The sequence below is a fragment of the Manacus vitellinus genome, unplaced genomic scaffold (assembly GCF_001715985.3).
Source record: "Manacus vitellinus isolate BGI_N305 unplaced genomic scaffold, ASM171598v3 scaffold_4_pilon, whole genome shotgun sequence".
NCBI lineage: Eukaryota > Metazoa > Chordata > Aves > Passeriformes > Pipridae > Manacus > Manacus vitellinus.
The window spans coordinates 12346854-12365525 of NW_021940604.1; the positions used below are offsets into that span (position 1 = coordinate 12346854).

General features: G+C 35.3%; 1 protein-coding gene across 1 annotated transcript in view; it reads right to left on the reverse strand.

Annotated features, from left to right (window-relative positions):
• Positions 1-534: 534 nt before the first annotated feature.
• The window catches only part of LOC103757709 (venom phosphodiesterase 1), a 36762-nt gene continuing 18624 nt past the window's right edge, over positions 535-18672 (reverse strand). The window contains exons 12-25 of the mRNA XM_008923878.2: positions 18135-18243; positions 17844-17972; positions 16434-16465; positions 13430-13557; positions 11647-11713; positions 10147-10234; positions 9229-9398; positions 9080-9128; positions 8177-8331; positions 6146-6281; positions 5563-5640; positions 4093-4225; positions 2361-2517; positions 535-826 (exon numbers count right to left, since the gene is read on the reverse strand). Coding sequence (XP_008922126.2) covers positions 653-826; positions 2361-2517; positions 4093-4225; positions 5563-5640; positions 6146-6281; positions 8177-8331; positions 9080-9128; positions 9229-9398; positions 10147-10234; positions 11647-11713; positions 13430-13557; positions 16434-16465; positions 17844-17972; positions 18135-18243 — 1605 coding nt within the window. The 3' untranslated portion in view covers positions 535-652. The remainder of the gene's footprint in view (positions 827-2360; positions 2518-4092; positions 4226-5562; positions 5641-6145; positions 6282-8176; positions 8332-9079; positions 9129-9228; positions 9399-10146; positions 10235-11646; positions 11714-13429; positions 13558-16433; positions 16466-17843; positions 17973-18134; positions 18244-18672) is intronic.

Here is an 18672-nt window from a genome sequence, read left to right on the forward strand (position 1 = left end):
ATTAACCCAAGTGGAAAACACAGAGGATGATCACAGAAGACATTTCCACAACATGCAAACTTTTTGTGACTCTGAATATGTTTTCATGTGAATTAATAGGTGAGAAAGAGAACTTCAGAATATTTAAGGGAATCCTAGTATTAGATAACCATAATCTCTGTGATAAACACAAGGGAAAAACCACACATGCTCCTTTCAAACTGTTTCATTTTCCAATTCCATTATAGAAATATTTTCTATACAGTCTACAATTCTGGCATCTCTCTATTATAAAATACGTTCCTTTTGCAGGTTTGGGTTTTTCCCCACGACTAATAAAATATCTATATTAATATTTTATACTGTGTGTTTTATATAATGTTGTATATTAATTCTTATATAATAAAAATATAAAATCTGTATTTTGAAAGCCTGGCTCAACAATGATGATTCAATTCACTTTAGGTAATTTTTATTCATATTTTTTATTCAATTTCTATTGGCACAAAACCCTTGACGAAAAAACACAAATTTAAAAAAAGAAATTATCTCCTCTAAGTGTGTTTTCCTATAGGAGAGCTGGAGTCATGTTTCCCACATACTTTAGCAAGGAAAAAAGTGAAATCTCTTAAATTTTCTTTCTTCTATGTGCTGACACTTTTTTCACAGGTACTCAGTCATTTCCAGACTCAAATATTGGCAAAAATGTCTTTAGCTTTAAGATCTCGGAGATGGATTCATTTCTTTCCTGGTAAAAGTCAAGCCCAGTTAGCAACTCCACATCCCGAACACGTGCAGAATGAGCCTGAACTCTTTCTTCGACCCATTCGGAAAGTGTCTTATTTTCCTGTCAAAACAAACAAGAACAACGTTCAAACACAAAAAAGGCACTCTGTTGTTTGGTGGTGATGCTAGGCAATTACCAGTGTTTGAACTAGTTTGACAGGCTAGAGGCCTCCAGTTGGTAAAACTTCTTTCGGGTTTTCCTAGGCATCTTTACAGCCTTGCTTTTAGGTATCTCATTCAAACAGAATCAAATGGATGTCTCCTCTTCCCACCTCCCCATTTTCAAAACCACAAAGAAGCAAATTGTGCTGAAATGGCAAGTATACCTTTAACTACTAAGTACATATGAGTCATGTTTTAAACACACAAGTAGGGATAGTTTTAGTTACAGTATAAAACAGCTGCAGTGCTCAGGCTAGTCCAACAACAGGCACCTGACAACCCGAACAAAGTCCTTACAACGGCTCAGTCCTGATTGTTGTACAGCAATAATAGTTGCTAGCTAGACGGGGAAAACAATGAAAATGTAACCACCAATCAATCAAAAATGTTACTGTTCAGCTCTTTTACTACAAAGGGGGGTTTTTTGCAAAGAGATGGTAATTTGCTTTTGCCTTAATAATATCTGCTCCTAACACAAATGGCTCACAAAATTTATGTTACTGCAAGATACAATGAATATGAAGTGCAACAATTTTGGGGGGGGGGGGGCTAAACTTTAGAAATAGCAGTTAATTTCCAAAGTATAAAGGCTAACTAATTAATTCTAATTATTTATTTTGTACAGTTAGTCAACTCTTAACTACCAAAAGGATCACTGGTAAGTTGTGGATTACACACACGACAAATGAGGAGACACAGAAGTTGTTTCCAAGTAGCACAAACTTGCACCTGTGTTGAGTTATGAGTTCAAAGTTATAAATAAACTAAAAACTGGTTTTAAGAACCAGTTCAAGTCCATGCAGCTCTATTTTTGTGTCTGGAGACTCTGTAATACACACATTGAGTTAAGGAACCTTCTGCAATCCAGAGTTTGCAGAATAGATACTCAGATGGCACAACAATATATATTAGACTCAGATAACTTGTTTTGTTTGCTACAAAACATGGGATTTACACTGTTAGTGCTAAACATAGATTTTATTTAATCCAAGTATGAATTTCAACTGCAGAACCATCCATCTAAATGCCTGCTGTCCAATTTCTCATACAGATGGAACAAATGATTGAAGGAATTCTTCTAGCTACGTTGAAGTCCTTTAACACCTCTGGAGTAAGTTTATGCTATAATCTTCCATAAAGCTATCTCATTACCCTGTTGCCTGTACTGCTGTTCTTGGCTGTTCTAGGTGACAGTGTTTCCAAGTCAAACCTTGTCACACCTTCCTTTCTTCTTCTTTGCTTCCTATCGGCTGATTAGTTTCAGGCTACCTCTACTGGAGCTTCTTGCTCTTCCAGTCACTGTTTTTTGACTCTCAACTCACTCTCAACCCATTTGAAATGAATTAATTAAAAAGATTCTCCTGATGACTGGATTCCAATGGGAATCAGTTCACAAAGCTCATTGGCACACAGGAGCATAGAACTATACTTACAGCACAGCTTTCAGTGTTGTCAGGTCGGTGAGGAATGATAAAAGATGAAGCATCCAAGGACCCTAAACAGTTCAGTGGAGTATAGGACTTGTTCTTGCAGCTAGTCAGAACCACAAAGTAATGGGTTGGGACAGGGATTTCTGTATTGTTTACATACCTACAAAATAAACATCAATTAAGACATTCATTGCACTATCAAGTATTAAAACCACTGATGCCATTAACAATGTATAGACTTTTTCTCAGCATAGATCTTTCAATACTGTATCACTAAATTTCTTTTATAGTTGAAAAAAAAAATACCTGATGGGATAGGCAGCTTCACTATCTATTTCATGAACAGCAAGCACACATGGATTATTCCTTCTGCTACAAGCAGTCCCACTGAAACCAACAGGACTGCTTACAGGTCAATACTAATTTTTACAAAACCAGAGATATCTACATCTGGAAGAGGCAGGATAGAACATCATATTTGCCCTTCATTACACTAAGAATTTCAACCACGTGAATTGGAGAAGAGTGATGAGAAAATTAACTTCAGGTTCCTTGCCAGAAATGCCAGAATTATGAGTTGTGGCTATGTGCTATAGAAACCAGCTTAGGATAACCAATTGAAAATGTCTTTGCCACCCTTTTCTGACTATTCTGTGAACATGGTCACTTCTGTATATAAACTGATGAGGAGCTGAACGGTTCCCAAGCTTTCTGTATATCTTCAGTACTCAACAAAACACCATCCCTGAAATCATTATGCTGCTTTGTATGACTGACTAACCATGCTGAATAAAACACACTTATTCCAAACTGTAGGCAACATTATGTGGTCAGCTGGGTATTACAGCATTCTGCTTGGAAGGAAGTTGTAGTTTCTCCTCCCTTCCATGCTCCTACTGCGTGGCAGAGCTGATTTTCCTGTTCTCAAACCATTTTTAACAGATGTGGTATGAAGTCTAGCCTTGAATAAAACATCTCCAGTGACAGATTCAGCTGTGCAGATTTGTCAGCACCTTTCTACTCCATAAATGCTCTTACTGTCACAAGGCATTTTCCTTAATCTAAGTTGTAGTTCTAATTCTGTTTTTTATTCCCTTTGTCCTTAATCACTAACATAAATAGTCTTTATCTTTTATGTGTACCTCGAACATGTCAGATGTTGAAGTGAGCTGTGTAAGTCATAGCTATGCAAAAGTACCTGTCAGGAATGCTGCACTTTGCATTCCCAGTTACACAATTCAGTGAAGGCAAACACAGAAATCTGATCTTTGATAAAACACACCAGTAAGATACAAACGAAAAAACAACAAATACGTGAGCAAGCACAACATGAAAGTGAGAAAATTATGGTTAAGCTTCTCTTCTGCATAATTAGATGCCATATATTCTCCTTATATTTCTGTCGCAGAGGCCCAATATCTAAGGCACAAAACTTGGGAAACTAATTACTGGTCTGTATCTGTGCCTGCGTAGAGAGATACATATGTATCTGCAAAGCTTTTTTACTCTTTACTGGAGCTTCAACTTCTACGGTAGTGTATCTGTTTGCAAGAGTATTTGCTGTTTTATGAGTAATAGTGGATGTAGGATTATAAAGAGAATATTCCATATATAATATATATAAATAATATCTCCATTATATTTATTTATTTTTCCTTTTAAATAATAACTTGCTTAGGTGGAAATACAGTGGAAATAATATAGAATTTGACTTCTGGCTTTTTTGTGTACTTACTGCTTAATTTCATCAAGACTATCAAAATGGCCATCATTATTGTTATCAAACACTGGTCCACTGATAACATTTACACCATTCCTTTCTCTAGCATACTGCTGAAGAAGCACATTGTGGAAATAGTCCCATATGTCTGTCATTAAAAGAAAATGAAAGCATAATTAATATAAATTTGAAGTCATTTCACCACTAAAAAAAAAATATATTTCTCTTTTTGCCATAGATTAATGATAAAAAATTCAAAAGTCAACTGCCTGTAAAATCAACTCTTTGTTACACAAAACTTGGATTTCATCAGAAGGGACATATTCTCATTCACCATTGAAAGAGGCACAGTAAATGCTATTATAGTTCTGCAAGGTAAATTGCACAACTGGAGATATAATGCATTCAATCTGAAATTGAGCTACAATTCTAGAGCTGAGAGATCATTAATTTCTGCTCTATTTGTTAGTATATTACAATTGGTAGGAACTCAGATAATGGTTTTGTGAGGAAATATTCACCACCTGAGAGTCAGTTTAACTCTACAGAACTCACATCTAATATCACTAGACAAATTGGGCCTATTTCACAGATGTCATTAGAGAAAACACAGTTTGTAAGATATAAACTAGTGAGGCTAATCAAATATTTATAACTAGCATGGCAAAAAAGAACAAATGTGTTTTGAGGGTTGAGAGCATATCCTACTGATTTTCCTCTTCTTCATGGTCTAGAGAATTTCTCGTAGTTTTACTTGGAAAAATTTTTCATAATCTAAATGAAGTCTGAATGCATTAGAAAGCTAGTTACATCACTGCTTTTTCTCCAGCTTTTGCCTTACACAGTTCCTCTTTTTATCTCTTTTCTAAGAAAATGAGCCCAGGCCTAAGAGCAAAACAGGGTGACATGTAGTTGTAGAAAATTTCTTATCAGTGATTACAAACAAATGTGAGTCAGGCTTGATTAGAAAAGTTAATGTAGCTTATTACATTTATACAATTGAAAGATCTATTATAGAAAAAATATTCCAAGATTAATATTATCTGGTTTGAGTTTCTGCTTGATGAAACAGGCACTTTATCAGGACACTGTTTACAAATTGTGTTCTGTCTTTTCTTGAGATTTTGCAAAAGGAAAAAGTGCCATTTTCATTCACCTTGGGCATTTTCCCAAGGGGATATTTTTATGAGAGTTTCCTAGCTATCATTTCATGTTGGTAGACGAAGAGAAAATTCAAAACTGAACAGGTACACCTAAGCAGAGATCAGACAGGACTATACACAGAAAAAAAACATAACTCATGTAAGTGTGTTTCAAAATTGCAAACATGTTCTTTTCAAAAGTTTTCAGAAGTTTTAAATGTATTTTCACAACATCTGGATATACAGTAGGCCATGCATATATGTTTTTAAGTCCTTGTGATAGCTTTATCAAATCCAGAGTTACAGAAAATTAATCATAATTAATAAAAATCTTGCAACCTACCTCTGAAAGCTCTATACATGGGAACAATATTGCTGGTAAGTAAGGCATCATACTGTTCAACAGCAGATGAATTGAAGTCTATATAAAAAGACCAAAGTATAAATGAATGGAATACTATACAAAGACAATATATCACTAAGAATTGCAGGTATATGTAATTCAATTACATTTTATATTTGAGCATGAGCATATGATCCTACTGCAAACATATCACCTTATTTGTTTGTACTATCTGTTCAATAAATAATAATTATCAACTTTGACAACAGGAAATTAATATTTATGCAGAGGAAAAGGCATAGCCCTTCCTTCTAACCCTTTACATCTTTCCAACCAGTTTTCATCACGTTCAAGTTGTTCCATTTTTTAAAGAAAAACTTAAATGTTCTAAACTGAAAATATTTGGATACAAGTAGCAGTTGTCCTGCTTTTAGTCAGTCTGCAAACACTGGAAACCTTTTTCTGCCCAACATGCTGATCCAAAAGAAGGTTTTTTTGGTGTTTGGGTATATGTTTAAACATAAACCCACATCCAGCTGATTAAGACTTTCTAAGGTCTAGCTATAAAAAGAACCATGCTCACTGGGAGGATAGAGGAAACTGCGGGTGAAGGTCAGCCCTTCTGGGTAGTTGGAACAATTTTGGCTCTGAGCAGCCGGGATTCTAACATCAGCCCGCAGACAGTCTGAAACAGTGGGAGGAAGAGAAGATGTGTTTTCCTGTGAAAAGGAAAAAAATAAAAAGGTATTACACCCACGGCTGTGGCTAAGCCAATGCTTTGTATGGTTTTAATTTTCTAGAATGGACTTCATTGAATCTTCTCCTATTTTCATAGTGAATCAGGTCACTGCAAGTAAGGGATACTAATGTTTTCTGGATAGTGTTTTTCCTCTACTTCTGTTTTTAGGTAATTCAGGGAAATCCTTATGCAGCATGTAAAATTGTAGAAGCAAAACAAGGTTATACCTTAGGCAAAAACAGATGACATTTGACTCATTTGTCACTTTTACATATTTCTGGAAACACAAACTTGATGTCACATCCTCCTGGAAAGCAGCTAGTATACAAAAATGACACTATCATCTCATCTTAGCATCTGAGGATGCTGTCTCCATAAGAATCTGTGCTGCTGAAGAGTTATATCTAAAGAAATTCATAGTAAATTTGGTACATTTTACTGGCTAGTTTCACTAAGTTCACTGAGACATGTTAACATGAGCACTAGATAAGATCTGGCCAAAAGTGTTTCTGATGTGTTTAGTTGTTTCTATAACCTTAATTTTTGTTCCTATAACCTTTTCTACAACCTTTTTTTCAGAATTTTGCAACAGCATTAACTAAATAATCTGAATATGCTTTTCTGTGTTTAACTGCATTTTCTTTTTCATCCTGTACGTATAGATTTCATATAATTTATTTTAATTTTTTGTAAGAATTGAACATATTTATTTGTTTTATACCTTTATAAAATCAATTTAATCTAAATTGATTTTCAGTAGATTGTTTATTTTGATTGGTTAAAACCAAGTAGAAATAAAGAACTAGAATGTTCTTCTTGTGCCTCTTTGTACTCCTGGATTTACTTTCTTTTGTCAAAATTCTTTCATATGCCCATATTATGATCAGGTTGTATATTAATGGAAAATATATATATAATATGGAATGAAATATATAATACAAAAGTCTTTCTTTGCCACCTGAACACATCACACATCATTGTCAAGCAAATGTATATCCAAGTACAAATCTGATATCCAATTCATTTGAGCAATTTGTCCTTTATAGTGTCCAAATCAGTAAGGCAAGCTTAATGGATCAGGGTCACGGAAGAAACTAGTATTTTAAACTTAATGATTAAGCTGTGATATTAAACAACAGCTTTAACTTTTTTATGGTCTGTTATTTCCCCATATTTGTGCTGATAAAATAAGAAATCTCATAGACATCAGTAACAGACCTCTTCAGATGGGAAAATCAATGTAGAAGTTATTTCCTCAAGACAACTTAGAAAAAGGGTCAAATTATGGGGGAAAATAAGCCCATGAATGTCCACTAGTTTACTGACCCTGAAAACTCAAACTATTTATTCTGGAGCCACATATCCTTGAACCCCGAGAGGTTCATTCAACTATAATTACATTTTTCAGAAATGATATCATGTAACAGAGAGCAAATAAGCAGAACATACAGAAATATGCATTAGTACAAACTGTCTTGAAGAGTTTGGAAAAAGAAATAGGAAATTTTTTCCAAATTTTTTTCCAAATAGGAAAAAGATCATGATACTCTTAGGAAAGCTTAAAAGCTTCTGATTTTGGAAATCACAGCCTGCTTTTCCTCAGGAACTGATGGGCAAGTTGGAGCACTGTGTTGACAGCACAGTTGACAGCTTATCAGCAGCTCTATTCTTCTATACCTAAAAAATGGCCATTCCCACTTTTTTAAAACTGTATTTTAAGGTAGCTGAAATTTAAATGATATCAAAGACACTTTTCATTTTAAGTCGTAAGCGCCTTAGGCCATCAGTACTTAACCAGGATTCCTGATGAACAGACCCTCTTTTCAAACCATTATATCATATATTTAAGAATAGTACAGATATATGATAACCTACAGGCTTATTCACAGTGTATGCAGTCCACAGTGGCATCCAGATATCATAGCTGTATCCACTCACATACTGATGATGGGTAAGAAGGCAGTATACATTTTCCGTCTGAAGAACTTTGGGTCTCCCATATGGCAAATGATGTGAGCTTGCCTTCTTTACTAAAATTTAAACAATAATTATTGATTTATTCTTCTCTAACATATTGGATGGCACAAAGGTTTAAGAGAGAAGAGAAAAGAATTTAAATTAAAATTTTAATAAATAGAAATAAAAAACACCAGTAAACATGAATATATGTTTCTTTAAGCTTTTAGTTTATGAGTGGAATAAAAAATGTAGAAAATAGTTTTCTTATTATGTTTAATGTACAAAAGCCAATGTATCAGATTTTTAAATTCTTCTTTCTTTGAAATCTCATACCAATATATATATATTTTGAACTTATCTTGGAGTGCAGTGAAAATGACATCTTATTTGGCTAGGAAGCATTACAATGTTTCCTAAAATGTCCAGAAACCACAAAAAAGCACACAGAAATATCTATGGGAATTTTTGATTAGAGAAAGACAAAGTTATGGATACAAGGTAGGAAACGAGTTACAACGTATAGGCTGGAGGTACTCAGATTTTCTCCAAAGACCACTGGAACCTGTATAATTTTTTCAAAGATTTTAATGGAATTCAGATCCTATTCTTGTATATATATGTTGCTATAACAGTATCCATTTGCATTCTTTAAAGAAAAACAAAGGAAAAAGGAAAAAAGGTATGCTTCTGACTTGGCTTTCCTACTTCACTTCCAACTGTAATTAACATTGCAAAAATCCCCACTGATACCAACTACATAAAATATAAACCAAGTATAGATTTAAAAGTACTGATGTACTTTTCAATTTTGTTACTTACTTTCTTCTGTAGTGAGATTTAACCTCTCATTTAGTGTTTCTTCTGGCATCTGTAAAGTATAAGAGAATCATTCAGAATTAATCCACAGTTTAGAAAAAAACAAAGAAAGCAGAACACACTTGAAAATGATACCAGAAGTCCCTATTTACATGCATGCATGTGCATCCCAGTGCATCTTCAGGAATCAAACTGGAAACTTGACATGAAGAAGGAGGCGACTCTTCTTTTGGATGTGAAGGACTATAAAAAGGTTTTCTTAAGAGGTGATTCAAGCTGCCATGTGTTCCATTGTTTGGTGCTGGTGTTATACGCAGCAAATCTGTTGGAACATTTGAAATTTGTAAACATATTTGAAGACTAAAGTGGCATTTTCAAAAGTCACTCACTTTGCAATTCTACACACCTCCTATGCATTCTAAATGTAGAAGACATAGCTTTTTCCATTATCTAAACTATGATGGTAACTACTCCCACCAACCTGCAATTTTCTAGGTAGGGGGGTTCTTTGCTATCTTCCACTGCATCAAAATTTGGTAATTATAGACTTGAGTACCGTTGGTATAGTTTTATACGTTTCCATAACGTTCACAAGATTAGATGATTTAATGTGGAGTACAAATGTGATTGCAACTGCGTTATACTGTGAAGCATCCTAGCCTATTGCATTTTTCTGTGATGCTTTAATCCATATTTCCTGAGGTACATACTTCATAATTGCTCATTGCCAGGACTGCAACGATCCCTCATACGTTACAAGCTACAAGATTCCTATCCCACAATTCCGCAGGCATCATTTCAACAGCAAGCCCACATGGTAGGTATTGTTCTCTCTGATTCTTTAATGGAATTCTTCTGCAAACAGAAAAAACCTTCAAAGCAGAACAACTTTTGGCAGTTAACATTTTAGCACTGTACAGAAGGCATAAGAGTATTTCTTTAGTGCTTTGTGGGAAAAATCTAATTTCTGAATGAATTCACTGAATTTTTAGTTACTCTTCTTTTAGCACTTATAACACTGGTATGTGAAAACAGTTTATTATCTCACGTACTGGATTGTTTCTACTCACCACACATAAGATTGTAAACCTCAATGTTTTCAAAAGCATCGACTTCTGTTTTCTCTTTAAAGCTTGGGCCATGTGCTAAGAATATAGCCTAGATTATTATTAAAAAAAAATAAAGTCATCTAAAGGAATCCAAATGCAAAAATAATTCAGTTGCATTTTATGGAAACTGGGACAATGAAACAAAATAGTCTTTCTACAGTCATAAAAGTTAAAAATACAGGATTGTTCTAGTAAAGAAGGCAAATTTTGGCCATTGCATATAATTTGAAGAAAACTGCAAAACATAAATTCATTTAGCAGGATACTTTGAACTATATAATGACTCTTGTTTGGGTTTGGGGGGCTTTTTTTTTAAAACCCATTGCATTCTTAAGTCTTTGGGTCACTCAAGAGTCTATAGCCATGGCTAAAGCAGTCAGCAGGGAACTGTGGAGACCCATTCCAAGCTCAGCAAAAACTTACATCTGTATCACCAATGCTACAACGTAGTGCTGGATGACCCTTGCTGGAGTTTGCAAGCATTGTAGCAAAACACTGACACTACATACAATCTCACAGTAATTTCTACTACTTTGTAACCCTCCTAAGCTCTCTGCCATAAGACACAGGAAACATGACTAAAACGGGCAATGACCTGTTCTAAAGCAATATTATGTTTCCATAATAGAAAAGGAATTTTTAACTTATTTTAGAAAGATGACATCTGCTCCTTTATAAAGAAAAAAATTGCATTGGTCATTGTGCCACCAGCATAAGGTTTTCTATGATTAATGTTTCCAGGGTAACCAGAATTTACCTTTTCTTTCCATACAAACATTCAGCGTCATTCTGATCAGTATACTGACATTTGGTTTTAAAAAAGTTGTGAAGATCTGGAAGAATTTGATTCTTGGACACAGAATATGGGACATGTAGTGGTATGCTTGATAATATTTAAAGGTTCACATCACAGAAAGTACATGAAAAATCAAAAGCTCAAAACCTCAAAATATTTTCATTGTAAACAGAAATGAAAATTAGATGAAACTACACTAACTTTTTTGTTCCGATGATATGATTAACTCTTGTAAGATAAGCACAGACAATGAGATTTGGCTTATTTAAGTATACAGGCTTTCAGATGCTTAGGTGAACATCCAGAGCCTATGGAGATTTTTCAGTCAATGTCTTGGTAGAAGAATGAAATAACCAAAGAATTCAGTGTCCCGTAGCTAAACATGGTGTACTTGATTTACTGTAGTCTACCTGGCTCCCAGCAGCTAAGGTAAGCCCAGAGAGGTTTTACTACAGGACCCCAATGAAGCAGTCCTTGTACATACGGATGGAAGGCAACACAAATATGTGGATGTAGAATGTGTGTTAACAGTTTACATATCTTGTTGACATAGAAGAAAAAGCACACTGCAAAAACTGCCATATATTCTGTATTCTGGTGGTTTACCTAGCAAACCATGATTTTGTATTTAATAAAGTGCAAGACTTGAATAGAAATCATCTTACCTCCATACTTTTAAATTCATTGTTATAGCCATGGTTACCTCCATCACAAAATGTGTAACTTTCATCCCTAAGGAGAAACCACCACAGAGTGTAAATAAAAATGGCACAAATAGAACCAGTTAATAACAGTAATTGTGATGCATTGGACTCTGGATCATGTCTTAAGAACTGACTCTGACATAATATTGCAGTACTTACTGCTCATTCATTTTTATGAAGATGTCTTTCTCCTGTAACAGAAATTGCTATGGACAGAAATAAATTATCCTAGGTGGCTATAAGTGTACAGTGAAACAATGTTTTCAAAATAAATTGAAAAAATGGCTACTTTTGAAACAAGGACTTCACCTAGCTACAAGTTTCAGAACAAGTGTGATCTGCTTAGGAAGAATTCCTCAGTTATATTCTGTGGTGTTTGCATTTTAACAGAAAATTTATAAGGGGAGAACTCTGATACCAGCCTCTGCAGAATAATATAGATAAGAATGCAAGGAATTTTGCCTTACAAGACGAGGCATTTTCATCATGGATTCTGAAGGGTGAAGGTGAGATGTGGAAGTATAGGGTTGGATTATAGGATTAATAACATGTCAGAATAGTCTGACATAGTGACTAACACTTATTTTAATTTACTCATTGCTGAGACACATGGAAAGATAAAGAGATAGTCACCCCATATTAATTCAATGCACAAAGCACAAGTATCCTGTTTTCAGAGGATTGAACATTTGAGCACTGTTCAAAAAAGAGTGATTATAAGATTTTTCAGTGGACATTTCTTTTTATATGTCCAGGATGATTATTTGGTTGCATCAAAACAATCAAATCATATATTCATTTAGATCAGGAATTTTCTACTCTTTTAGTAGTCTTGAAATTCCAAATTGGATCATGCTGCTTCTACTGCAATACTGTAACTCAGTAAATATAATATTGCTACAAACACCACAGATTTTGAATTGATTTTTCAAAGCCTTGGGTCTAAGGCTTGTCTGAACTGCTCTTGACTTGCTCAGAGCTATTTTTTTAATGCTTCACTCTTACAGCAATTTTTGGTAATGACCAGGTGGTTATGTCTAACTTGTTACCTTATCAACCTATCTTTGCACTATAATACAAGTACGTCTGACACTTGTGGAATGCACCACATCTAGTGAACTGAGAAGTAATGTTTCCTTGCAGATCAGTGAAGAATGAGCAAACTATAGTGTTAGCACACATATGGGAAGAACCTATTCGGATCACAGAGTGAGGAAGAAACTCGGACACTTTCCTTCTGGTGAAGGACTCATAATACTGTCATTGGCCATATCCACACATGCACCAGACTGAAGCCATCAACCTTAGAACCCAGAAGGGCAGTGGAGGGGTGACTGCAATGTCAAGAAAAGGGCTAGACACTAGAATGCTTTATATAACAATTTTAATTGCATTATTTCCAACCCAGCATATTCTGTGATTCTGTGATTTTTGAGAATTTTACTGTGAGGTAGTAATCATTTCTTTACTTTCTTTTTACTTACTTTTGGGGTTTTTTTGGTAAAAATTTAATCTGAAATAATGATGATTCTTGTATTAGACTATTAAAGTTTGAATCACAGTAATAACACATTCTTGGCTTTATGTATGAGGCATGTATCCTTTTTACACATAGTACAGATTTTAAATTTAATAAACATGGAAATGTAACAAGCCTAAAGGAAATGAGGTGTCTGTGAAGGAAATAAAAAGGATGAGAACGGGATGAAAAAAAATAGGGTAACAGTCGCACAGATTATGTTACCTCACAGCCAGCCACTGTCGATCCACCAAAAGATGAACTTTATCAATACGAATGTTGTTAGCATAGTGGAATCGTTTTGGCAAGTCAGGCGTCAGATAGGGCTTGAAGTGCTGAGGGGAGTTTTTGCACTGTGCAAGAGCAAAGAGTCCAGTCATGAGCTTCACTGTTTCAAAACACCACCCATCATTCAAAATTATCACAAACATCTTAGTGACATGAACGTAATCACAGAGCCCATTATTCACAGATAGCTTCTCAGGTAACCTGCAGATGTCATTTTTGGTCCAGAAAGCAATGGAAGGAAAAGTGGTCCTTCTTTGGAACTGTTCAAAAATATGGTATATATAATATGTATACCAAGTCCACAAATACTGAGGTAAAGGTACAGCCAAGGCTGAAAGACATTCAGTAGCAGTGTTTAGTCTATCTGTTCCTACTGATATTACTGGTATCTAGTTGGTAAAGTTACACTTTACAAGACAAAGTTCCCTGGCAGTTTATTTCTGCCATATTCTGTTACTTTACCATTCAATAAATAACAAAGCAAGCCAAGTACACATAACACAGACTGTGGTCTAGGGTTTCAGCTGCAAGCCTGAACATGTACTCTCGTGCTATGTAAATGTCCATTGCTCAGCTGTTAGCTAAAGGTCTTAGCTTTTACATCCACATTTAATGTGTTAATATCATTCAAAACTGTTGTGTTAGTAGGCATGCCATGAATGAGCTTGGAATTGAGAGCCTAATGATAACCATATGACATACTGCAAAGACTTAACTATACATGGCCATTAGAAGCCATTCCAGCTGGCTGCAAGCATCATGGCAAAGTTTCAGAAGTGTTGCTCCTGATAAGGAATCCAGCCCTGGGACTACACAGAACATCTAAAATGCTGAGGGAAGTGCTGTTAGCAAGGTAGCTAAGCCACAGAAGTGGACCTCTTTCACTACAAAGGCTGTACAAACTATAGCATGCTTAGAGTCTGATCTGACATCTTCACCTCTAAGTACTTGAGTTGTATGGTCTGCACAGAATGAGATTAACATGTGAAGTAAGTGTGCCTCAGTAGTCATCGAAGAAGCATAGAGGAATCCATGCACATGAAAAATAAGGATTCAATGTGTTTGCTAGACCAGGAGAAGAGGTTTAATTAAAGGGAAAAATAGAGGAAATCAAAATACGACTTTAAATCTGTTGATCAGCAATTAATATACAACACACAATTCCCTTCTCTGTCCAAATCCCTCATTCTAAGAACTTGAGAGGGACAAAATACACTAACCATCTGTGAATAGAAAAGAGGACATATTCTGATACCGGGTTATTCCCATAAGGCAAGAGATATCACATCTCTGCAACTATTAGCAGTAACAGCTTCAACTGAGGTTGAGAGCATGCATTTAGTGATATTCCCCTCACACTAATGCTCTTTAATACAACAGACTCCATGTCATATAGTGAGGTAGGGGATGTAGCACTGAAAAGCTCTTCTGCTATTTCCAACCATTGGTATCCTACTCCTGCATCTGCTTTGGATGCTGGTGAATAAAGGACATGCTCCTAGGCATTCAGAATCAAAAAAAATTAAACAGGAAGGTTCACCGCCCTTTGAACTTCAAAGGCAGGCAAAAGCTAAGTGTAATATTGCATAACTGAGCTGTTAAACAGGTTAAAGGAAGACATCTAGTGGTGCTTTATCAGAGACATGCCCAATGGGGAGTCCAGAATTTTTCCAAACTGAAAGCATTTGTTCTAAAAGTACTAGAACTTCTGTCTACTGCTTGCCCTAGGACAAGTCACACAAAAGAATGAAGAAAAGAAGGGGAATTTATGCCAGTACATAGAGAGTAAGTAGTTTAAATTATTAATTCACTGTAAATTGTAAATGCAAAGAAATGCAAAAAGACAACTGTCCTACAAGTCTTTTAGTCTGTCTACCACATTCATCCCAGATGTATTAATGTATATCTTGAACACTAAAAAAAAAGGCAGTGAATTATCTATCTAAAACAGTGTAAGAAAAAAACACGCACTGTCACATCATCTTTCAATAAAAGAAATAGACTTGGACTTCCTTTGTTTGGCACTCTGTTCTGCACTCCTTTGTTTGCATCCTTCAGAGCTCAGCTGTCAAAGTGTACCCACAAAGAGCCATGGGAGAAATACGGGAGACACAGGCAAACTTGGATCTGCCCTTAAGTGCTACATGCACACAGCATGGCAGAGACCCAAGCAGAAATACCAGTATGGGTCCCAGGGGTGGTGCAACATACATAAAAGCACTGCAAGTACTTAAGTGATACATCATAAAAATCTTAAAAGAGCCACACTGCCTCATGCTAGAGGTCCATCTCACCTAGTACTCTGCTTCAAATCAGATCTCCAAAATTCCCAGAATCAGATACTTAGAGAAACTGTGTAAGAACAAGTATCAAGTATCAAATTAAGCTTCTTTCTTGTACCTGCTCAGTTTCCTGTAGGCTTCAGGAATTTTTTAAGTCAGAGGTTCCTTGTGGATCATGTTTATAAGCCCTTACAGGGTTGTCCTGTAATAATGTGTCTAAAATCCCCCTTTCCTATTTTTATTTCCAGCCTCTACAACACTTGTGGCAACATATTCTACAATGTTATTAACTGTTGTGTGGAAAAGTTACCTTAAGCTAGCCTAGCTGCAGCAATTGTGGTCCAGTGCTAATAGATGCCTGTCATGTGAAGCATCTCTGTGCTGTACTGTGTTTTATAATGAAGATATACCCTACTTTCTCCATGTAAAGTCCACCACTCCTCTTTCAAAGTGAAGTACAGAAAAATCTTTTGCTCTGAACAGAGGTCCCCTATGGCAAACCTTGGTGCATCATCTTTGAACAACTTCCAGAACTGCCTCCTACAGTACACTGGAGTCAGTACACTATTTAAACAGGCACTGTAGTCTCATTTTTTTACAAATTGTGCTAGTTCTATTAAGAGTAGCTATGAGGAAATGTTATGAAAATATTTACTCACTGTGAGGTTTTTAACAATTTCTTCTGAGTCAACTGTTAAAAAGAAAAGATGAATTAACACACATTCAAACAGCTGAAGGTCCAAAGCCTCATGAGAAAAATTTCAACATGCTTTCTGTCTCTGAAATTGATTTTCTTTACTAGCTTGTAAAGACATAACAGGTTGGAATGTTATGTTTCCAAGGGTAACTGTCAGTAACGTAGGAATGTTACACTTCCAAGGGTAACTGCCTGTAAGCGTGCCTGTGGAAGTGCCTAGCACTTTGGGTACATCAAGACAGACTGTAGAAAACTGCCATGGTGATGATTGCCAACAGCTAAAGCTGACAGATCATCAGACCCAAGGGTTTTTGTTTCATCTAACCTCTGTTTGAAGTATAAATTTTTTTACATTGAGCTGGACCTGGAGTTCTCATTTTGTATTCCACTTCCAGCAACAGTCACAGAAAAAAATTTCAGTCTGTCTTAGTACTCTCACCTTCCAAATTTTCAAAGAGTGACTTTGACCATTTGGTATTAGCTTTCTAAAAGCAAATCTGAGCATTTTACAGAAGAAAAATTCCTACAGAAAAGTAAGACTGTTAAAAGAAATAAGTCAACAATTATATTGAGATTGAAACACATACGAAACATCATTATTTTCTCCTCCCCTCATTACTCTGCCTCTGTCTGACTTAGACTGTTTTCTACTTAAACTAAGGAAAGGCTTATTTATGTTGTATAAATATTGTGCCTACACATATAAATACAATTAGAAAGGACAAATAAAAATTGCGATAGGGTCCCAGCTCTTACTTGAGATCTGCAAGAAATATGCCTCTAAGAATACTTTAAAAATTCTATAAAGTCTATACACAGAGCACTTTCATGATTTTACCTGCATTCTATTCCCAGACACAGAAAGGTTTGGGATTTTTTTTTTCCAGTCTGGTAGCAATGGTACCTACTTCAAGTCAGAGTCAGCTCACATGGTTTCAATTTTCTGTTCTTTCGTGACACTAGCTAAAGGGCTCAACCAAGGCTTAGGTTCCACTGTGCTAAGGTTCAGATTCCATAACTTTGTACACCCAGTTAGAAATATTCTCTTCTTCAAAAAGATCAACTCTGCCAATGTTGTACAAGAAATCTGTGAAGAGCAATGCACTTACAAAGGACCTGAATTCTGGTTCAAAACAATAAAACTATCTTTGCTTCATCTTTCTATGCCAAGAAAATACAAATTAGAGTCTGAAACAAGCTTTTCTAACCTTCAATTTCATCTAAAGGGGTCATTCTTGCAAAAAATACCCAAACAACTTCCATGGATGATTAGGTTCACTCTGCTGTTTATTACTGATTATCCATTTTCCTTATTTATATATTTATTTCCTGCTATATTGATTATGCAATCCCAGGATTTATCCCCACTTACAGGTAAAATAGTCCTTTGGAACATTTTGTGCTCGAATGCGGGCTGCAGGCCCACCATACATGAAGAAATCAACTTGTTTGAAGTAATTAGTCATATATTCTAACTGTTTGCAGTAGGTCTGCTCCATCCCTAAAGGACAATATAGAAACAGTTATTTTTTATGTGCAATATATGGCAAGGAAGATAAAGTTATTATAAAATAGATTAAAACTAGTAAGCACATGTATTACACAGAGGAAGAAAACAGTTACTCTGTAAAATTCAGATTGAAAAAAGAAGTATATATATTACCATGATCAGCTAAAACAATGAGGTTTACACAGTTGTGGAGGTTTCTTTGTTTAAGTCCATCCATAAGCATCCCCAGTGCTTGATCTGCTACCTGTAAGGCTTTAATTATCTGTGAGATAAACCAGTTACATTAGAATTTTTCTTTCTGATTTCAAGTTTTCACTTAAATGCAATCATCAAAGTCTAAAAAAGTGAGCTTTTCTGTTAGTTTTCTAGTTCTTAATATTGCTTCCTCTTTTCTCTTTCCATTACCACTAGAGTATAGATGTGCAGAATTCCACTACTTTACCACAGAATATTCAACTTAAAAAGACTCACAAATAATTTTTTCTGCTACTCCAGAAAAACTAAGTGTTAAAACATGTTTATTGAAAGGAATAAAGGAACATATTCAGGGTTAGGGTTAGGGTTAGAATTTGTTCCTTACTCCCAAATTTATATAAAAATGTCATATTTATAACATTAAATACTATTTTTGTTCTACTATGAACATGTCATCATACTAACAATAAGTGGTGCTTCAAAGATATTAACACAC